The 16,558-nt window shown below is 42.9% G+C and overlaps 1 protein-coding gene across 1 annotated transcript in view; it reads left to right on the plus strand.

The window, feature by feature from the left end:
- THBS2 (thrombospondin 2) overlaps positions 1–8,380 on the plus strand; it is a 1,059,287-nt gene extending 1,050,907 nt beyond the window's left edge. Inside the window, exon 22 of the mRNA XM_073551862.1 lies at positions 7,547–8,380. Coding sequence (XP_073407963.1) covers positions 7,547–7,554 — 8 coding nt within the window. The 3' untranslated portion in view covers positions 7,555–8,380. The remainder of the gene's footprint in view (positions 1–7,546) is intronic.
- The last annotated feature ends 8,178 nt before the right edge of the window (positions 8,381–16,558 follow it).

Consider the following 16,558-nt stretch of genomic DNA (forward strand, 5'->3'; position numbering starts at 1 on the left):
GGTAGTGTCAACGTCACTTTGCCACCAATACGTTGTCCTTTCACGATATCGGATGGTATCGCTCAACACTAGACATATTTTAATGTGCCTGCTAAAGCTTTGGTATAATTCATTTGTTGCACTGTATTTAATACTTACTGCTTCATATCCATGACTGGGGCCTCTCTAAATCTTATCAGGTGGAAGTTGCTATAGCAAATAGATGCAGCCTTGTCTCGTGCCTTTGATCATCTAACCACCCCCTAGTGTGCTGGCCCCAGCTGCCAAATTATCCTAAACCAGCTCCCACAAACCCTCTCTCCTGACCCTGTAGTGTGGCCTATATATTTAGTAGTTCCTAAGGGGAAGCACGCAGTATGGGGTGCAGACGCAGTGTGGGGTGCAGAACGCAAGCATCCCATAAGCAAAGCATCACAGAAGCTAAGCATCAAGCAAAATGGCAGCTATCCATGGCAGTTACTCAGGGCAGGAATCAGGTAACCCACACTTTGCTCTCCCCTTTATCCATGTGCTTTACTTCTATCCTCCTGTGCTCCCTTGCCATCCACATTCACCACCCCATCCCCCCTCCATCACGACTCATACACATCAGCCCCTATATACTTCCCTCTCCCATGTACAGCTTCCATGCACTCCTCACCTTCCTGAGAAACCTCAGCCCATCTTGCCCGAACACATCACAGAAAAAAACTACTTACAATTCCAACAACTATTTTCTCTCTATCTTCCTACTCCTACTGATTTCAGGCGACATCTCCCCCCAACCCTGGTCCACCATCCCCCAACCTCAACCCCTACCCTACCTCATATCGAAACCATAATAATCTTATTAATATTACTTGCACTCCCTCATCTCCATCTTTTAATTGTGCCCTCTGGAATCCACGGTCTGTATGTAACAAGCTTCCTTTCCTGCACAACTACTTTCTGAACAACTCTCAATCTGTTGGCCCTCACTGAAGCATGGAGTCAGGATTCTGACACTGTCTCTCCTGCTGCCATTGCCTATGGTGGCTTAAAATTCTCTCATTCCCCGAGACCCACAAACAGAAATAGTGGCAGAGTTGGCATACTCCTGTCCCCACTATCCACTTTCCAGGTCATCCCCTCCATCACTCTCATTCCCTTCTTTTGAGGTCCACACCATCAGGCTCTTCCATCCCCTCTCCCTCAAAGTAGTGGTCATATATTGGCCCCCAGGCTCAGCTACCCACTTCCTTGACCACTTTTCAGCCTGGCTGCCGAACTTCTTGTCCTCAGAACTACAAACTCTTATCCTGGTAGACTTCAACATCCCTATTAACAGCCCTACTTCCACATCTGCATCCCAGCTTCTATCACTAACCACCTCTCTAGGCCTCTCGCAGCTTTCAACCTCTGAGACACACAAGGACGGTAACACCCTTGATCTGGTCTTTGTCAGGCTCTGTTCAATCTCCCACCTAAATAACTCACTGCTTCCACTCTCTGACCACAACATTCTCTCCTTCACGCTCACAAATTCTCGCCCACCCCAGCTCACTCCTACCTACCACACAGTCAGAAATCTACAAGCCATTAACCCTCAGACACATTCAGACTCCCTACACTCATCACTGTCCCCAATCTCCTCTTTTTCCTGTCCTGATCTGGCTGTTCATCACTACAACAACACTCTTAGAAGCACCCTTGACCAAGTAGCTCCCCTCACCCTCAGAAGCTCCAAGCACAGAGTAAAACAGCCCTGGCTCACATCGCAAACTCAACTTCTCCAGCGATGCTCTAGGAGTGCTGAACACCTATGGAGAAAAACCTGCATACCAGAAGACTTCATCCACTTCAAATTTATGTTAAGAACCTATAACACTGCCGTTCACCTCGCCAAACAGACCTACTTCACCACCCTGATCTCACTAGCCAACAACCCCAAGAAACTTTTTGACACTTTTCACTCCCTCCTCAGGCGAAAAGCACAAGCCCCTATCACAGACATTTGTTCTGACGACCTGGCCTCCCACTTTACAGAAAAAATAGATAATATCCGTCAAGAAATCTGCTCCCAACCACCAAGTGATGTGACTCCCATCCCTTCCTGCATCTCCCCTGGCTCACTTTCCACATTAGATCCCATCACAGAAGAAGAAGTCTCCAGACTCCTCTCTTCTTCTCATCTGGCCACATGCACTACCGACCCCATTCCCTCACATCTCCTCCAGTCTCTTTCTCCAGTTGTCACAACTCACCTAACTGCAATCTTTAATCTCTCCCTCTCCTCGGGCACTTTCCCATCCTCCTTCAAACACGCCATTGTTACTCCATTACTAAAGAAACCCGCTCTCGACCCATCCTGCACAAACAACTAAAGACCAGTCTCCAATCTCCCCTTCATCTCTAATCTTTTGGAGCGCCTAGTTAGTCCCGCCTTACCCATTACCTCTCCACTCACTCCTTCCTAGACCCTTCACAGTCTGGCTTCCACCCCCTACATTCGACTGAAACTGCACTCATCAAAGTGACCAATGACCTTCTGACAGCAAAACGTAACGGTGACCACTCTCTGCTCATTCTTCTTGATCTATCTGCAGCTTTCGACACTGTTGACCACCATCTTCTACTCTCTAGGCTCCAGTCACTAGGCTTTAAGGACACCGCTCTCTCCTGGTTCTCTTCCTCTCTTTCTGACTGCTCCTTCAGTCTTTTGTTCTCTGGCTACACGTCATCTCCTCTTCCTCTCGCGGTCGGGGTACCTCAGGGCTCAGTCCTTGGCCCCCTTCTCTTCTCTCTCTACACGGCCCCAATTGGACAGACCATCAGCAGATTTGGCTTTCAGTACCATCTTTATGCTGATGACACACAACTATATACGTCATTTCCCGACCTTACCTCCGCTGTACTAAAGAACGACAGTGACTGTCTGTCCGCAGTCTCCAACATCATGTCCGCTCTCTATCTGAAACTCAACCTCTCCAAAACTGAACTTCTTCTGCTCCCGCCGTCTACTAACCTCCCTAAATCGGACATTTCCCTCTCCGTGGGTGGCACCACAATAACACCCCGGCAGCAGGTGCGCTGTCTGGGTGATATGTTTGACACCAATCTCTCCTTCACATCCCATATACAATCTCTTGCCCGCTCTTGCCGCTTACACCTAAAGAATATCTCTAGAATCCGCCCATTTCTCACCATGGAAACAACAAAAACCCTCACTGTAGCATTGATCCACTCCCGCCTGGATTACTGCAACGCTCTATTAATTGGCCTCCCCTTTACTCGACTATCCCCTCTCCAGTCCATACTTAATGCAGTGGCTAGGATCGTCCATCTGGCTAATCGGTACTCGGACACGTCCGCTCTTCGCCAGTCCTTACATTGGCTGCCCATTCATTATAGGATCCAATTCAAAGTACTTGTTCTCACCCACAAAGCTCTTCACAGTGCAGCACCCTCCTACATCTCCTCCATCATTTCTGTCTATTGGCCTAACCGACCGCTGCGCTCTGCAAACGACTTTCGACTAACCTCTGCACTAATCCGTACCTCCCACTCCCGACTCCAAGACTTCTCCCGCTCTGCGCCAATCCTCTGGAATGATCTACGCCAAGAAATTAGGACTATCCTCAATTTGCATAGTTTCAGGCACTCCCTCAAAACACATTTGTTCAGAGCGGCCTATCACGTTCACTAATCACAGTCATTCTATGTGTAAGTGTGCATGTGTAGCCCATTCACTATCTCCATCCGTCCCTCACTCCCTCAAGATGGCTGGACCATCATTGTAGTTACATCATGGTAAATACACACCTGTACTCTGTGTCTCCCCCACCTCATTGTATGAGATTCAATGGCTAGCACACGATAGGTACGGGGGTATGGTGCTAGTGAAGGAGGCTCATGAGTCCCACATAAATGTCTATTAGAATCACTGCACACATACACTTAAGGAGTATTTGCTTATTAGTGAAATTTATTGAAAGCAAGTGCTCTTATAGTGATTGCGACAGAATGACGTTTCGGTCATTCAAGACCTTGATCACATAAGTCGCCTTGATTCTTGAACAATGCAGTGGTTCATGAAGGATGTGGTCCTTATGGTCAAAAATAGGGACAGCGAGTATGCCCGTAGTAGTTCTGAACTAAGGGCTGTCCTGAATTAGGTAATGGTCACTTATGCCTTTAGGTTAGCCAGGGTCAGAGCGGTCACTCTATGTGGGGTGGTGGCGAGACAGTGGAGTGTGTTAACACTCAGTTGTAGATTGCTCTCACGAGCAGGGTCGTCATTTTGCTTTAATAATTGTATTGTTAAACTTATGACTTATGTTTGGAACTGTTAAACTGTAAAGCGCTGCGGAATATATTGGCGCTATATAAATAAAGATTATTATTATTATTATAAATTACACTTACTGTGAATTTTTTTTTACTATTTAAAGCAATGTTCTCATTGCAAAGCATCTGCAGAAATGCAGCCAAAACGCTATATGTGAAAGAAGTGTAGCAGGCTTTTTTTTCTCCTTTTTTATTTTGACCTATATACAAGTCATTATGCAAGAAAGAATGTTTTCTAACATTTTTTTCCTGTAAAATTCATATCTGCCTTGGATTTTCTGTTTTATTGCCAGTATGTAAAAGTGGCGTAGTACTCTGACAACATTGTTTCCAGAAGCAACCTGGGATTCTGAGATCTTTCAAGATATCTTCTCCATGCTGTTCCCATTCCATTTTAGCACATTTTCCATTCATTTCAGCAACCTTAATGCCTCCCAGACCTCCTGGGAGTGTTCACCAGAAAAATGCTCGAATTTACCATAGACTACCATTATACTCATTACTTGAGGTGAGTACTGGAGCAGTATGACATGCTTGATATGACTGACAAGAACCCACACATTTTTGTGGTTGCTCATCACTACTTAACAACATTACTTGTTAACTGTATCTCATCATCATCCGCTTGAGACTCTAATTGACGTAGCACACCATCGTTTTCTGACAGTGGCTGCACAAATCTTTGGCAATCACTACACACGATCTCCTAATGTCCCTGTTAAAATGTCCAGGGCGACAGTCCAAAATTTATAAATGCAATTGTCAACACTTGCTCCTTGGAGTGTCCGAGTGTGGGATCACTTGTCTACTGGGACCTGCCATGATGGGAGGAAGTAGGAACAGTAGGAACAGGTTGATGATTAGATGGTCCAGACTCTTGTTTTAATTTTTCTTTTAAACCCTTCTAAAATTGAATGAGGGCTGCCTGATTGCCTTACCAAAAGTAATAGTAGAGGACCACCTGAGGCCCTCCCAAGGTAATGGTAGATGGCCACCTTAGACCCCTCCCAAATGAATGGTAGAGTGCTGCCTAAGAGCGCTTCTAAATTAATGATGGATGGCCGCCTGAAGGCCCTCCCAAATTAAAGCTAGAAGGCCACCTGAGAGCCCTCACGAAAGAATGGTAGAGGGCCGGAGGATGGCCCTCCGAAATGTATGAGTGAGGGCTAGCTGATGGCCATCTAAAATTTAGGAGTGTATTTGTGAGTTTTCATCAGAGAGTGGGTTGAGAAGAGTGAACAACCAGTAATGAGTGTTATCCAAACTGCATATAACATGTAGGTTATGGAAAACGTAGTGGTATGTAAAGTTAGCCGTGTCTGCAAGAAACGCAGCAGTCAAGACTTCCCTGTCCCCATAACTCTTAGCCTGTTTAAGGTCCTTTACTTATATCTCCCCTGCTTTGTCCATTTATGTGAGTATAATGATGTAGTCTTTAAGGAAACGTAACGTCTCTATCCACAATCACTTGTCCACATGTCGGTCATTATGTGGACATTCACAGTAACATGCTGCTGTAAGGCATATATGGAACACCATGAAAAATAGTGGTGAATAGGGACCAAGTACTGTGGGAACCCAAAGTGTCCACAAGGGGTGCTTTATATACAAGTCTTAATACAGTAAAGAATGTTTCTTAAAATAACATTTCCTGTAAAATCTATCTTCGTTTTTAGATGTTTTATTGTCACTCTGTAAAACTGGCGCAATGCTCTAACAACATTGTTCCCAGCAACTACCTGAGAGTCAGAGATTCAGGCGTCTTCCTCATGCAGTTCCCATTCCATTTGAACACTTTTCCATCCATTTCAGTTTTAAAGCCCCCCCAGACCTCCTGAGAAGGTCCGCTGGAAACATGCTTGTGGTTCCCATTGACTTCCATTATACTCGCATTACAGAAAGACTTAAGAGTAACAAGCTCCTGAGCATTTTAATGGTCACTAGTCAGAATAAGAGATAGGTGAACCCAAACAGTAAAGTGCGGCGTTCATACCGAACACCTACTGTTCGGTCACAGACACCAAACACAGACTTCACCAGGTGTCCTATAGATGCCTCTCCATTAGTAATCTGTAGGCTTGATGTCACCAGACAATACAAAGGGGACATCAACCCCACAAATATGAACCCCACTTGCCACTGCTACAGGGAAAGTGGGAAGAGCCTGGCAAAGCACCAGAATTGGTGCACCTAATAGAAGCACCTTTTCTGGGTAGCTGTGGTCTTCTATTTTTAGGCTGGGGGGGCAATATCCATGGCCCCTTATCAGCCTTAGAATACCATCCCCCATTTGTCCATTTGTCTGCTCTAGCAAGGCTGGTTGTCAAAAATGTGGGGGACCCCACAAGGTTTTTCTAATTATTTATTTAAATAATTGAAAAATATGTCTTGGGAACCCCTTTATTCTTGATTACCAGCCTTGCTGAAGCTGAAAGCTGAGGGTTGCAGCCCCCAGCTGTGAGATTTGCCTGGCTGGTTATCAAAAATACAGGGGAACCCACGCCGACTGATGAATACTCCCATCAGCCACTCCTGCTCTCACTGTTAATACTGGCAGCAGGCGTCGGCTGATGGGAGCAGTAGTTCCATCAGCTGACCCCAGTGACCGGAGGTAAACTTTATACCTCCAATCACAGCTGCGGGGGGGTACTTCCCATATGTCAATATGGTCTGGTTCAAGAGTTGATGTTCTCAGGAGATTCTTGGCTGACCAGATTAAATTTTGGGTGTTTACAGATAATTTCACATATTAAGCTGAGAACAACATCATGTCCTTGACAATTTCTGGTAATAGAAGTAAAACCACCAGGCCATAATAAGTATCCGCTGGTAGACAGATGATAACTTGGCCATAGGGTATTCTTGCACAGTACTATTTCTTGTATTTTTCTGAATTTAGAGAACAGGAATTAACTATTTCACAGCGCTCATGATGTCTTTTGATGATTTCACCGCCGATCGGAAGTGGTGTTTGCCACGCTGTCATGCACATGACAGCGTGGCAAACACTGGATGTTTGGACCCCTCATTCAAGTGAATGGGGTCAAGGTTTGGGTACGGGCACTGCTCTCCTACCCAAACCTGAACTTTTTGTAACTGTTCGGCCAGACCCGAACATCTAGGTGTCCGCCCAGCTCTAGTCAGAATGTCATATGTCTGTGTTTATAAGGAACTGATTTATATCTCTGTATACATTTTTGGTGCAAATAATATTGATTTTTTTTTTTATTTTTTTTTACAGATTTTTAAGAAATTTCTGATGTCACTTGTGTACCGTACATCGCTTGTGACCAAGACACTTCAACTCAACTTAGGACTCCCAGTCATCATCAGAATTACCTCTATACTGCAGGAAGGGCAATGCTTCATGTAACCTCTAAGGACAATGTAGAAAAAGAACAGGTTGCGCAATAGTAGACCATAAGCAGAGGGGTGATTTTAGTTTTTAGTAGAATGATAAATCGGTAGTGGTTGATATGTATAAAACATTTATGCAATAGTAGCGCACATAATAATTCATACTCGAATCTTACAGACTAACCTTCCACACTTTACCTAAAAGATGTGAAATGTGTTTGCTTTTTTAGGGTCTTGGAAAACCAGATAGTTTTATACCATTTCCACAATTGCTTTTTTACTGTTGTTAACTTCTATTTTAGTACAATGGAAATGTGTTTAATGTTTGTGGAAATGTGTTTTAAAGGTGGTACTGGCCTTATTTAAACATCCTTAAATTTAAAAAAAAAAAAAAGTTAAATAATTTCAAGTCTACAATCATATTTACAGTAAGTAAATTAGTATGTATGAAACTGCTCTAAAAGCATGATTCTTGGAAGTTTTCAATCTGGAATAATTGTTACTATTCAGTAATTATCATTATGATTATTTTAAGATGCAAACTAGTTTTTGTTAGCATTCGGTCATTTTCTTAGGTAGTTAAAGAACATGAAGCAGCACTGGCATTTTGAAATAGGGTGTGCACCCCTCTAAGGACTTGATCCAACAGTCATTAATAGTTAACAAATATAGAGCATTATGCCGCACAGCCACAGAAATTAAACTAAGTTTCATTCGTCTTATTTGTCATTTTCTTAGATGCAGCAAAACAGAAATTAGAATTAGGTACCATATTTTTTTCTATAATCAGAATTATAAAGCAGTACAATTATTTTCTAATGACATTATAATATTAAATGTAGCACATCTAAATGGCTGTAAGGGCAAAGGATGGTAGAAAATGAGAATTTGGGTTATGGCAATCCACTAGATTCTATTGCAGAACTACGGTAGATATTGTTCTATGCACAATGTTGAATACTATTATCTATTGCATTAATTAGGCAAAAAAGGGGTTGCGTGTTACGTATGAAATTAAGAGTTATGTTAAGTATATGTCCATGGTGCTTAAAAGTATATTGTAACATTCACATCTCATCATAATCCCAAATACTGGCACTAATCATTAGCACTATTCACAAAATATAACATTTGGTAAAACAGGCAAGTGCATTGTAAGAAAATAATTGTGCATTTTATTTATTTTTTATTTTCTATAGTTAATCATGGTCATAATTTTTTTAAATAGTAAAAACAAGTAAACATGTCATAGCATAAAATAACCTTCCTCAGAACCAATCACAATCATAGAAATTGTTCTAGTAATTTGTATGCTCTTGTGATGTAGCATTTGTTTATTATTGGATCTGTCAACTAACTTGTCTGTTTTAGTAAATACTTGATATTCCCTAGAAATCGCAAAAGTTTAAAGAGGTTGCCCAGTGAAAACAAGTTACCACCTATCCAGAAGATAGACTGTAACTTTTTGATAGATTGGGGCCTGCCAACAATGATCCACACTGATCAGTAGAATCGGGAACTTTTACCACATTAGAATGAAACAGCAGTGCGCATACTTTAATTCCCTATGGTGTTGCCAATCACTGCTCTCTGCTTTTTATGACCGCTCCATCATGAATAATTTAAGCTATGGTCAGGCGTCCGACCTGTTGAGCCATTTTTTAACAAGGATAAAAGTACCTCTATCAAGAATAAAAAATTGCCCCATTTTCAGATCAGTGCAGGTCCCAGTAGTGGGACACCAATTGATTAGCAAGTTATTAGGTGATAACCTAATTTTTACTGGACAACCCCTTTTACCAACTTTTCTTATACCTCTACATTGTACCATTTTTCAATCATTTACATCATTTAAAAATACATTGACAGCTTTGCTTTACTGTTCCCCTTGCTTTACTGTTCCATTCCCTACACATGGTGAGAGTGTTCGCATTGCTTGAACGTTGTAACATCAGTTTCACACATCCAACATTCATAGTCCCTACGATGTACAGACTATATGGACAAGCCCCATGTCTCCTAACCCAAACTCAACTTCCTCATATATGACTATGGGGTTCTTGTGTTTGGCCAGTAGATATACAGACTTTCAAGAGATCGCTGTCTTTACTCAGGGCTTGCACATCAGAACAGTTTTAAGCCTGGTTCAACTCATCTACACTCACTGGCCACTTTATTAGGTACACCATGCTAGTAACGGGTTGGACCCCCTTTTGCCTTCAGAACTGCCTCAATTCTTCGTGGCAGAGATTCAACAAGGTGCTGGAAGCATTCCTCAGAGATTTTGGACCATATTGACATGATGGCATCACACAGTTGGCGCAGATTTGTCGGCTGCACATCCCTGATGCGAATCTCCCGTTCCACCACATCCCAAAGATGCTCTATTGGATTGAGATCTGGTGACTGAGGAGGCCATTTGAGTACAGTGAACTCATTGTCATGTTCAAGAAACCAATCTGAGATGATTCGAGCTTTATGACATGGCGCATTATCCTGCTGAAAGTAGCCATCAGATGTTGGGTACATTGTGGTCATAAAGGGATGGACATGGTCAGCAACAATACTCAGGTAGGCTGTGGCGTTGCAACGATGCTCAATTGGTACCAAGGGGCCCAAAGAGTGCCAAGAAAAAATTCCCCACACCATGACACCACCACCACCAGCCTGAACCGTTGATACAAGGCTGGATGGATCCATGCTTTCATGTTGTTTACGCCAAATTCTGACCCTACCATCCGAATGTCGCAGCAGAAATCGAGACTCATCAGACCAGGCAACGTTTTTCCAATCTTCTACTGTCCAATTTCGATGAGCTTGTGCAAATTGTAGCCTCAGTTTCCTGTTCTTAGCTGAGAGGAGTGGTACCCAGTGTGGTCTTCTGCTGCTGTAGCCCATCTGCCTCAAAGTTCGACGCACTGTGCGTTCAGAGATGCTCTTCTGCCTACCTTGGTTGTAACGGGTGGCAATTTGAGTCACTGTTGCCTTTCTATCAGCTCGAACCAGTATGCCCATTCTCCTCTGACCTCTGGCATCAACAAGGCATTTCCGGCCACAGAACTGCCGCTCACTGGATTTTTTTTCTTTTTCGGACCATTCTCTGTAAACCCTAGAGATGGTTGTGCGTGAAAATCCCAGTAGATCAGCAGTTTCTGAAATACTCAGACCAGCCCTTCTGGCACCAACAATCATGCCACGTTCAAAGGCACTCAAATCACCTTTCTTCCCCATACTGATGCTCGGTTTGAACTGCAGGAGATTGTCTTGACCATGTCTACATGCCTAAATGCACTGAGTTGCCGCCATGTGATTGGCTGATTAGAAATTAAGTCTTAACACACAGTTGGACAGGTGTACCTAATAAAGTGGCCAGTGAGTGTATGTGTCCTTGAAACACAGATTTTTGTTAGATTGGGATTCATAGCAAGACCTAAGCTATCATAGGCACATATGAGGCAGTTAGTTCAGGTCAGGAGGCAGTCGGGCTTAGTATACCCATCCATGCATGGCTAGGTTTCACAGATGTGTGAAAATGGCCAAAGAGTGTGCAAGACACACACTGAACTGTTAGCAACCAATTATAAATTTATTGACTGTCACATCTGCAACAGGACAGTATTCATTCTGCTGGCGGCACTGGTGATAGAAGAGACATTTGAACCAGAAGTTCTGGATGGCTCAGGATCTGTCCAGCTTGTTAGATTTGGGTGGCTGGAACCTGCAGTGCCGTACTGTTTGGCAGCATGGGCGTGTGTGCTGTCCATTTGGAGTGATCAACAACAACAGCCTACTTAAACTTCCAGCTAACTACTGGAAGCTGCCTGATGTAGGTTTGTGATTCCCAGGGATAGGTGTATAGTTTCTGTTCCTCTGTTGTATTTGTGCTTTTCTGTTTTGACTTCAGCTTGTTTATTGACTTTTCTCTTGCCTGACAATTTTGTATCTTTGCTACCTTCTTGGATTTCCCCCAGCTACCTGACCATCCTCATTTGCCAGCTTGCGCAACCCAACAACAGCTGACTCTGTGGCACATGCACAGGGACCCCAGTGTAAGTCCAGATCCCTGTATGTAAGGGTTAAAGGGTGATGGCCAGGGCAACCTCAAGGCTCTGGGAAATGTATCTTGTGCCTAGCCTGTTTGTTGTGGTTGCCATTTTAGAGCTGCCAGGCGATTACTGACAGAGTCCCCTTACAATAACTTTCTTGAAGAAATAACAATGGAAAGACACAAGACACCAATCTAAGAAAACTTGCTCTAGAATTTTTATTTATAATGTTCAAATAATACAAGTACCGTTATTTATAAAGTAGCCCTATTACATCAGCTAGCAGCTTCAATAGACATAGCAATAGACATAAAGGCTGACACGTTCTTTTGCTATATTTTAGGAAATGCCATGTTTTGTAAGTAAAGTAAAAGGAATATGTCAGCATGTTGTTTGCTATATAATATGAGAGCAGCATTACACAGAGCAAGAAAGTGTGATTCCAAGGATGTAACTTTTACTGGGTTGCTCGGTGTAGTTTTAATAAAATACATGTTTTGCCTGATGTAGATGTAGCAGAGCTAAGTCTTCTGTTCTGTGTATAACACCGCCCACACCCCTGACTGGCTGCTTCCTGTGTACAGGTGCATTGTCAGCAAGCTGCTGTTCAGTGGTGGGGGCAGGGTTACACAGATTAGTCGGACTGCTGGTTTGATGAGCTGTAGTCCAGCAGTGATAGGGCTGGTGCACATGTTGCAGATTAGTCGCATTTTTTACTGTGAGTTTTGTGCATAGATATGTCACAAAACCTGATGGATTTCCTGATGCCAGCAAAGTGAATGAGAATCCTTAAAAATATTTGGAATTGAGAGTCCTCAGTGTTTGATACCTTTTAATGGCTAAGGCCGGCGTCACACACAACATATAAAAAATCGGTCCGTTTTTTTTATGTCATCCATGTGCAATGCGAGGATGTGATTTTCTGGCATCTAAGCATCTGTGTGACATCCGTGTGACATCTGCAAGGCATCCGTATGGCGAGATTTTCTCGCCGGCTTGCAGAATAGACATATAATGGATTCATGGCCTCAAATATTTGTGAAAACATATAGCGTATATACTCGTGTATAAGCCGACCCGTGTATAAGCCAACCCCCCTAATTTTGTCACAAAAAAACTGGGAAAGCTTATTGGCTCGCATATAAGCCTAGGGTGCACAGTGAGTGGCCCCAGCTATGCTGCACAGTGAGTGGCCCCAGATAATGCTGCACAGTGAGTGGCCCCCAGATAATGTTGCACAGTGAGTGGCTCCAGATAATGCTGCGCAGTGGGTGGCCCCAGTTTTGCTGCACAGTGAGTGGCCCCAGATAATGCTGCACAGTGAGTGGCCCCAGATAATGCTGCACAGTGAGTGGCCCCAGTTATGCTGCACAGTGAGTGGCCCCAGTTTTGCTGCACAGTGAGTGGCCCCAGTTTTGCTGCACAGTGAGTGGCCCCAGATAATGAGGACAGTGAGTGGCCCCAGAAAATGCTGCACAGTGAGTGGCCCCAGTTTTGCTGCACAGTGAGTGGTCCCAGATAATGTTGCACAGTGAGTGGCCCCAGATAATGCTGCACAGTGAGTGGCCCCAGATATTGCTGCACAGTGAGTGGCCCCAGATAATGCTGCACAGTGAATGGCCCCAGTTATGCTGCACAGTGAGTGGCCCCAGATAATGAGGACAGTGAGTGGCCCCAGATAATGCTGCATAGTGTGTGGCCCCAGATAATGCTGCACAGTGAGCGGCCCCAGTTTTGCTGCACAGTGTGTGGCCCAATCATGTTGCTGCTGCTGCCGCTGCCTCTATTACAAAAAAAACTGTATACTCACCTCCGTCACTGCCCACTGCTCATCAGCATTACGGGATCTGCAGTGACTGTGCAGGCAGAGGTTGCGATCGCGCCCTCTGACCTGAATGTCACTGCAGAGGACGCAAGACAGCAGAACGACGCGCAGGGACAGGTGAATATGCCTCCCCCCCGTTCATACTCACCCCATCCTGGCGCTTGTCTCTGCAGCGCAGCCCCCCTGCTTGTTCTCGGCACTGCTCTTCCTGCTTCAGCGGTCACGTGGTACTGCTCATTAAACTCATGTACAGTATATGCGCATATTCATGCGTTTAATGAGTGGTACCACGTGACCGCTGAAGCAGGAAGAGCAGGGGGTGTCGAGAACATAGAGCAAGCAGGATGGCTGCAGAGAAGGGTGAGTATGATCTCTGACACCCCCGCCCCCCTCCCCCACCGATGCCCTCCCGGTATATGACTCGCATATAAGCCGAGAGGGGGACTTTCAGCCCAAAAAAATGGGCTGAAAATCTCGGCTTATACACGACTACATACGGCATACAGTATATATACTGCTCAAAAAAATAAAGGGAACGCTTAAACATCATTCCAAATGCTTTGGTGTTCCCTTTATTTTTTTGAGCAGTGTATATATATATATATATACAGTATATATATATATATATATATATACTGTATGTCAGTGATATATATATGTCTTTATATTTCAAACAGATCTAGATAGCAGAATGGCCGATAATTCAATTGTCAGCTTCTGTAAAATCATTACAGAACCCGACATGATATGAAGCATGGTTTACATACTGTAAACCATTTCATATCCGTTAGCTTTATATATGTCCCTCACTAATAATGTTGTTATTAGTGTGTGTGTAAAATTTTGGAGCTGTAGGTGTTAAATTAAAGATTTAATTCACGGAAAAAAATGTTTTGGGCTCCCGCGCAATTTTCTCTTCCAGAGAGGGAAAGCCAGAGACTGAGGGTAGATATTAATAGCCTAGAGAGGGACCATGGTTATTGCTTACCCCCCCGGCTAAAAACATTTGCCCCCAGCCACCCCAGAAAAGGCGCAACTATAGGATGCACCAATTCCACACTTAGCCTCTCTCTTCCCATTACTCTGTAGCGGGTGGCATATGGGGTAATAAGGGGGTAATGTCACCTTGCTATTGTAAGGTGACATTAAACCTGGTTAATAATGGAGAGGTGTCAATAAGATACCTAGCCATTATTAATCTGATAGTATGAAAGGGTTAAAAAAACACATTAATATCTGACTTCAGTCAGTGGCTTTCCCTCTCTCACCTACAGTCCAATATTTTACACACATACACTACTAACATTATTAGTGAGTGACATATATAAATCTTACAGATATGCAATGGTTTACTGTATGTAAACCATGTCTCATATACTGTCCGGTTCTGTAATGATTTTACAGAAGTCGACAATTGAATTATCACCTATTCTGCTATCTATATCCCTATCTCTCTCTCTCTCTCTCTCTCTCTCTATATATATATATATATATACCTATATTATGTGTATACATGTATTCTATCTATTCTATTTTAACATGTCAGTGTGATTTTACAGTATGGCGCACTAAATTGCCAGCTTTTCTGAAGGACACCGATGTGTATTTCTTGCAAGTCATATGCATGAAACAAACCTACAGAGGATAATGAGTTCAAAATGTTGAAGAGACAGGATATATCAAGGTTTTACTCCAATGTGAATCACACAGAAAATATTTTTTTGTGCAAAAATATTTTTATTCATAAATAGATTCCTTAAAAAACAAACAAATGCACAAAATGAGTATATGTAAGGTAGTAGATCCAATGGTAGGAACACCCAACACAAAATAAATAACGGCTAATGCCACATGGAAAAAAGTCACCATCACAATAGGAATTGGTATAGGGATAGGATACATGAATATAAGAATTAACCCTGGATCCTAGTTCAGCAAAGTACGGGTAAAATGCCCAGTCAACTAACACATATTTCCTCTTGCCTACAGTCAATAGATCAGGGAAGTACACTGAAAAAAACAAAAGTACATACAACTATCTGGCTTAATTAGCAACCGATATGTCCTAATCCATTGTGTCTATACTGAGGATAACAACACTGGTATAAATGCCACAAAAGGTTCCTTACCCAGGGTTCCTTCCCTGATCTATTGACTGTAGGCAAGAGGAAATATGTGTTAGTTGGCTGAGCATTTTAACCATACTTTGCCGAACTAGGATCCATCCCATTTTGGAAACAATTTTTTTTTTGTTAGGAAGTTATAAGGGTTAAAAGTTGGACAGCGATTTCTCATTTTTACAACAAAATTAACAAAACCATATTTTTTAGGGACCACATGATATTTAAAGTCATTTTGAAGGGTGTAGATGACAGAAAACACCTAAAAGTGACACATTCTAAAAACTGGACCCCTCAAGGTGCTCAAAACCACATTCAAGAAGTTTATTAACCCTTTTCATGCTTCACAGGAACTGAAGCAATGTGGAAGGAAAAAATTAACATTTAACTTTTTTTTGCAAAAAAATTACTTTTGAACCAATTTTTTTTATTTTCACAAGCGTTAGAAAAGAAAATGAACCAAAAAATTTGCTGTGCAATTTCTCCTGAATACGCTGATACCACATATCTGGGGGTAAACCACTTTTTGGGCGCACGGCAGGGATTGGAACGGAAGGAGCGCAGAATTGGCTGGATTTGAGATCTGATGCCATGTTGCGTTTAGAGAGCCTCTGATGTGCCTAAACAGTGGAAACCCCCGACAAGTGACACCATTTTGGAAACTAGACCCCCTAAGGAACTTATCTAGATGTGCGGTGACCACTTGCAACCCCCAAGTGCTTCACAGAAGTTTATAACGTACAGCCATAAAAATAAAAAATCATTTTTTTTCACAAAAATGATATTTTTGCCCCCAATTTTTTATTTTACCAAGGGTATCAAGAGGAATTGGACCCCAAAAGATGTTGTGCAGTTTGTCCTGAGTATGCTGATACCCCATATGTGGGGGTAAACAACTTTTTGGA

This window comes from Dendrobates tinctorius, unplaced genomic scaffold (assembly GCF_039654945.1).
Source record: "Dendrobates tinctorius isolate UK_male_01 unplaced genomic scaffold, ASM3965494v1 ptg000181l, whole genome shotgun sequence".
NCBI lineage: Eukaryota > Metazoa > Chordata > Amphibia > Anura > Dendrobatidae > Dendrobates > Dendrobates tinctorius.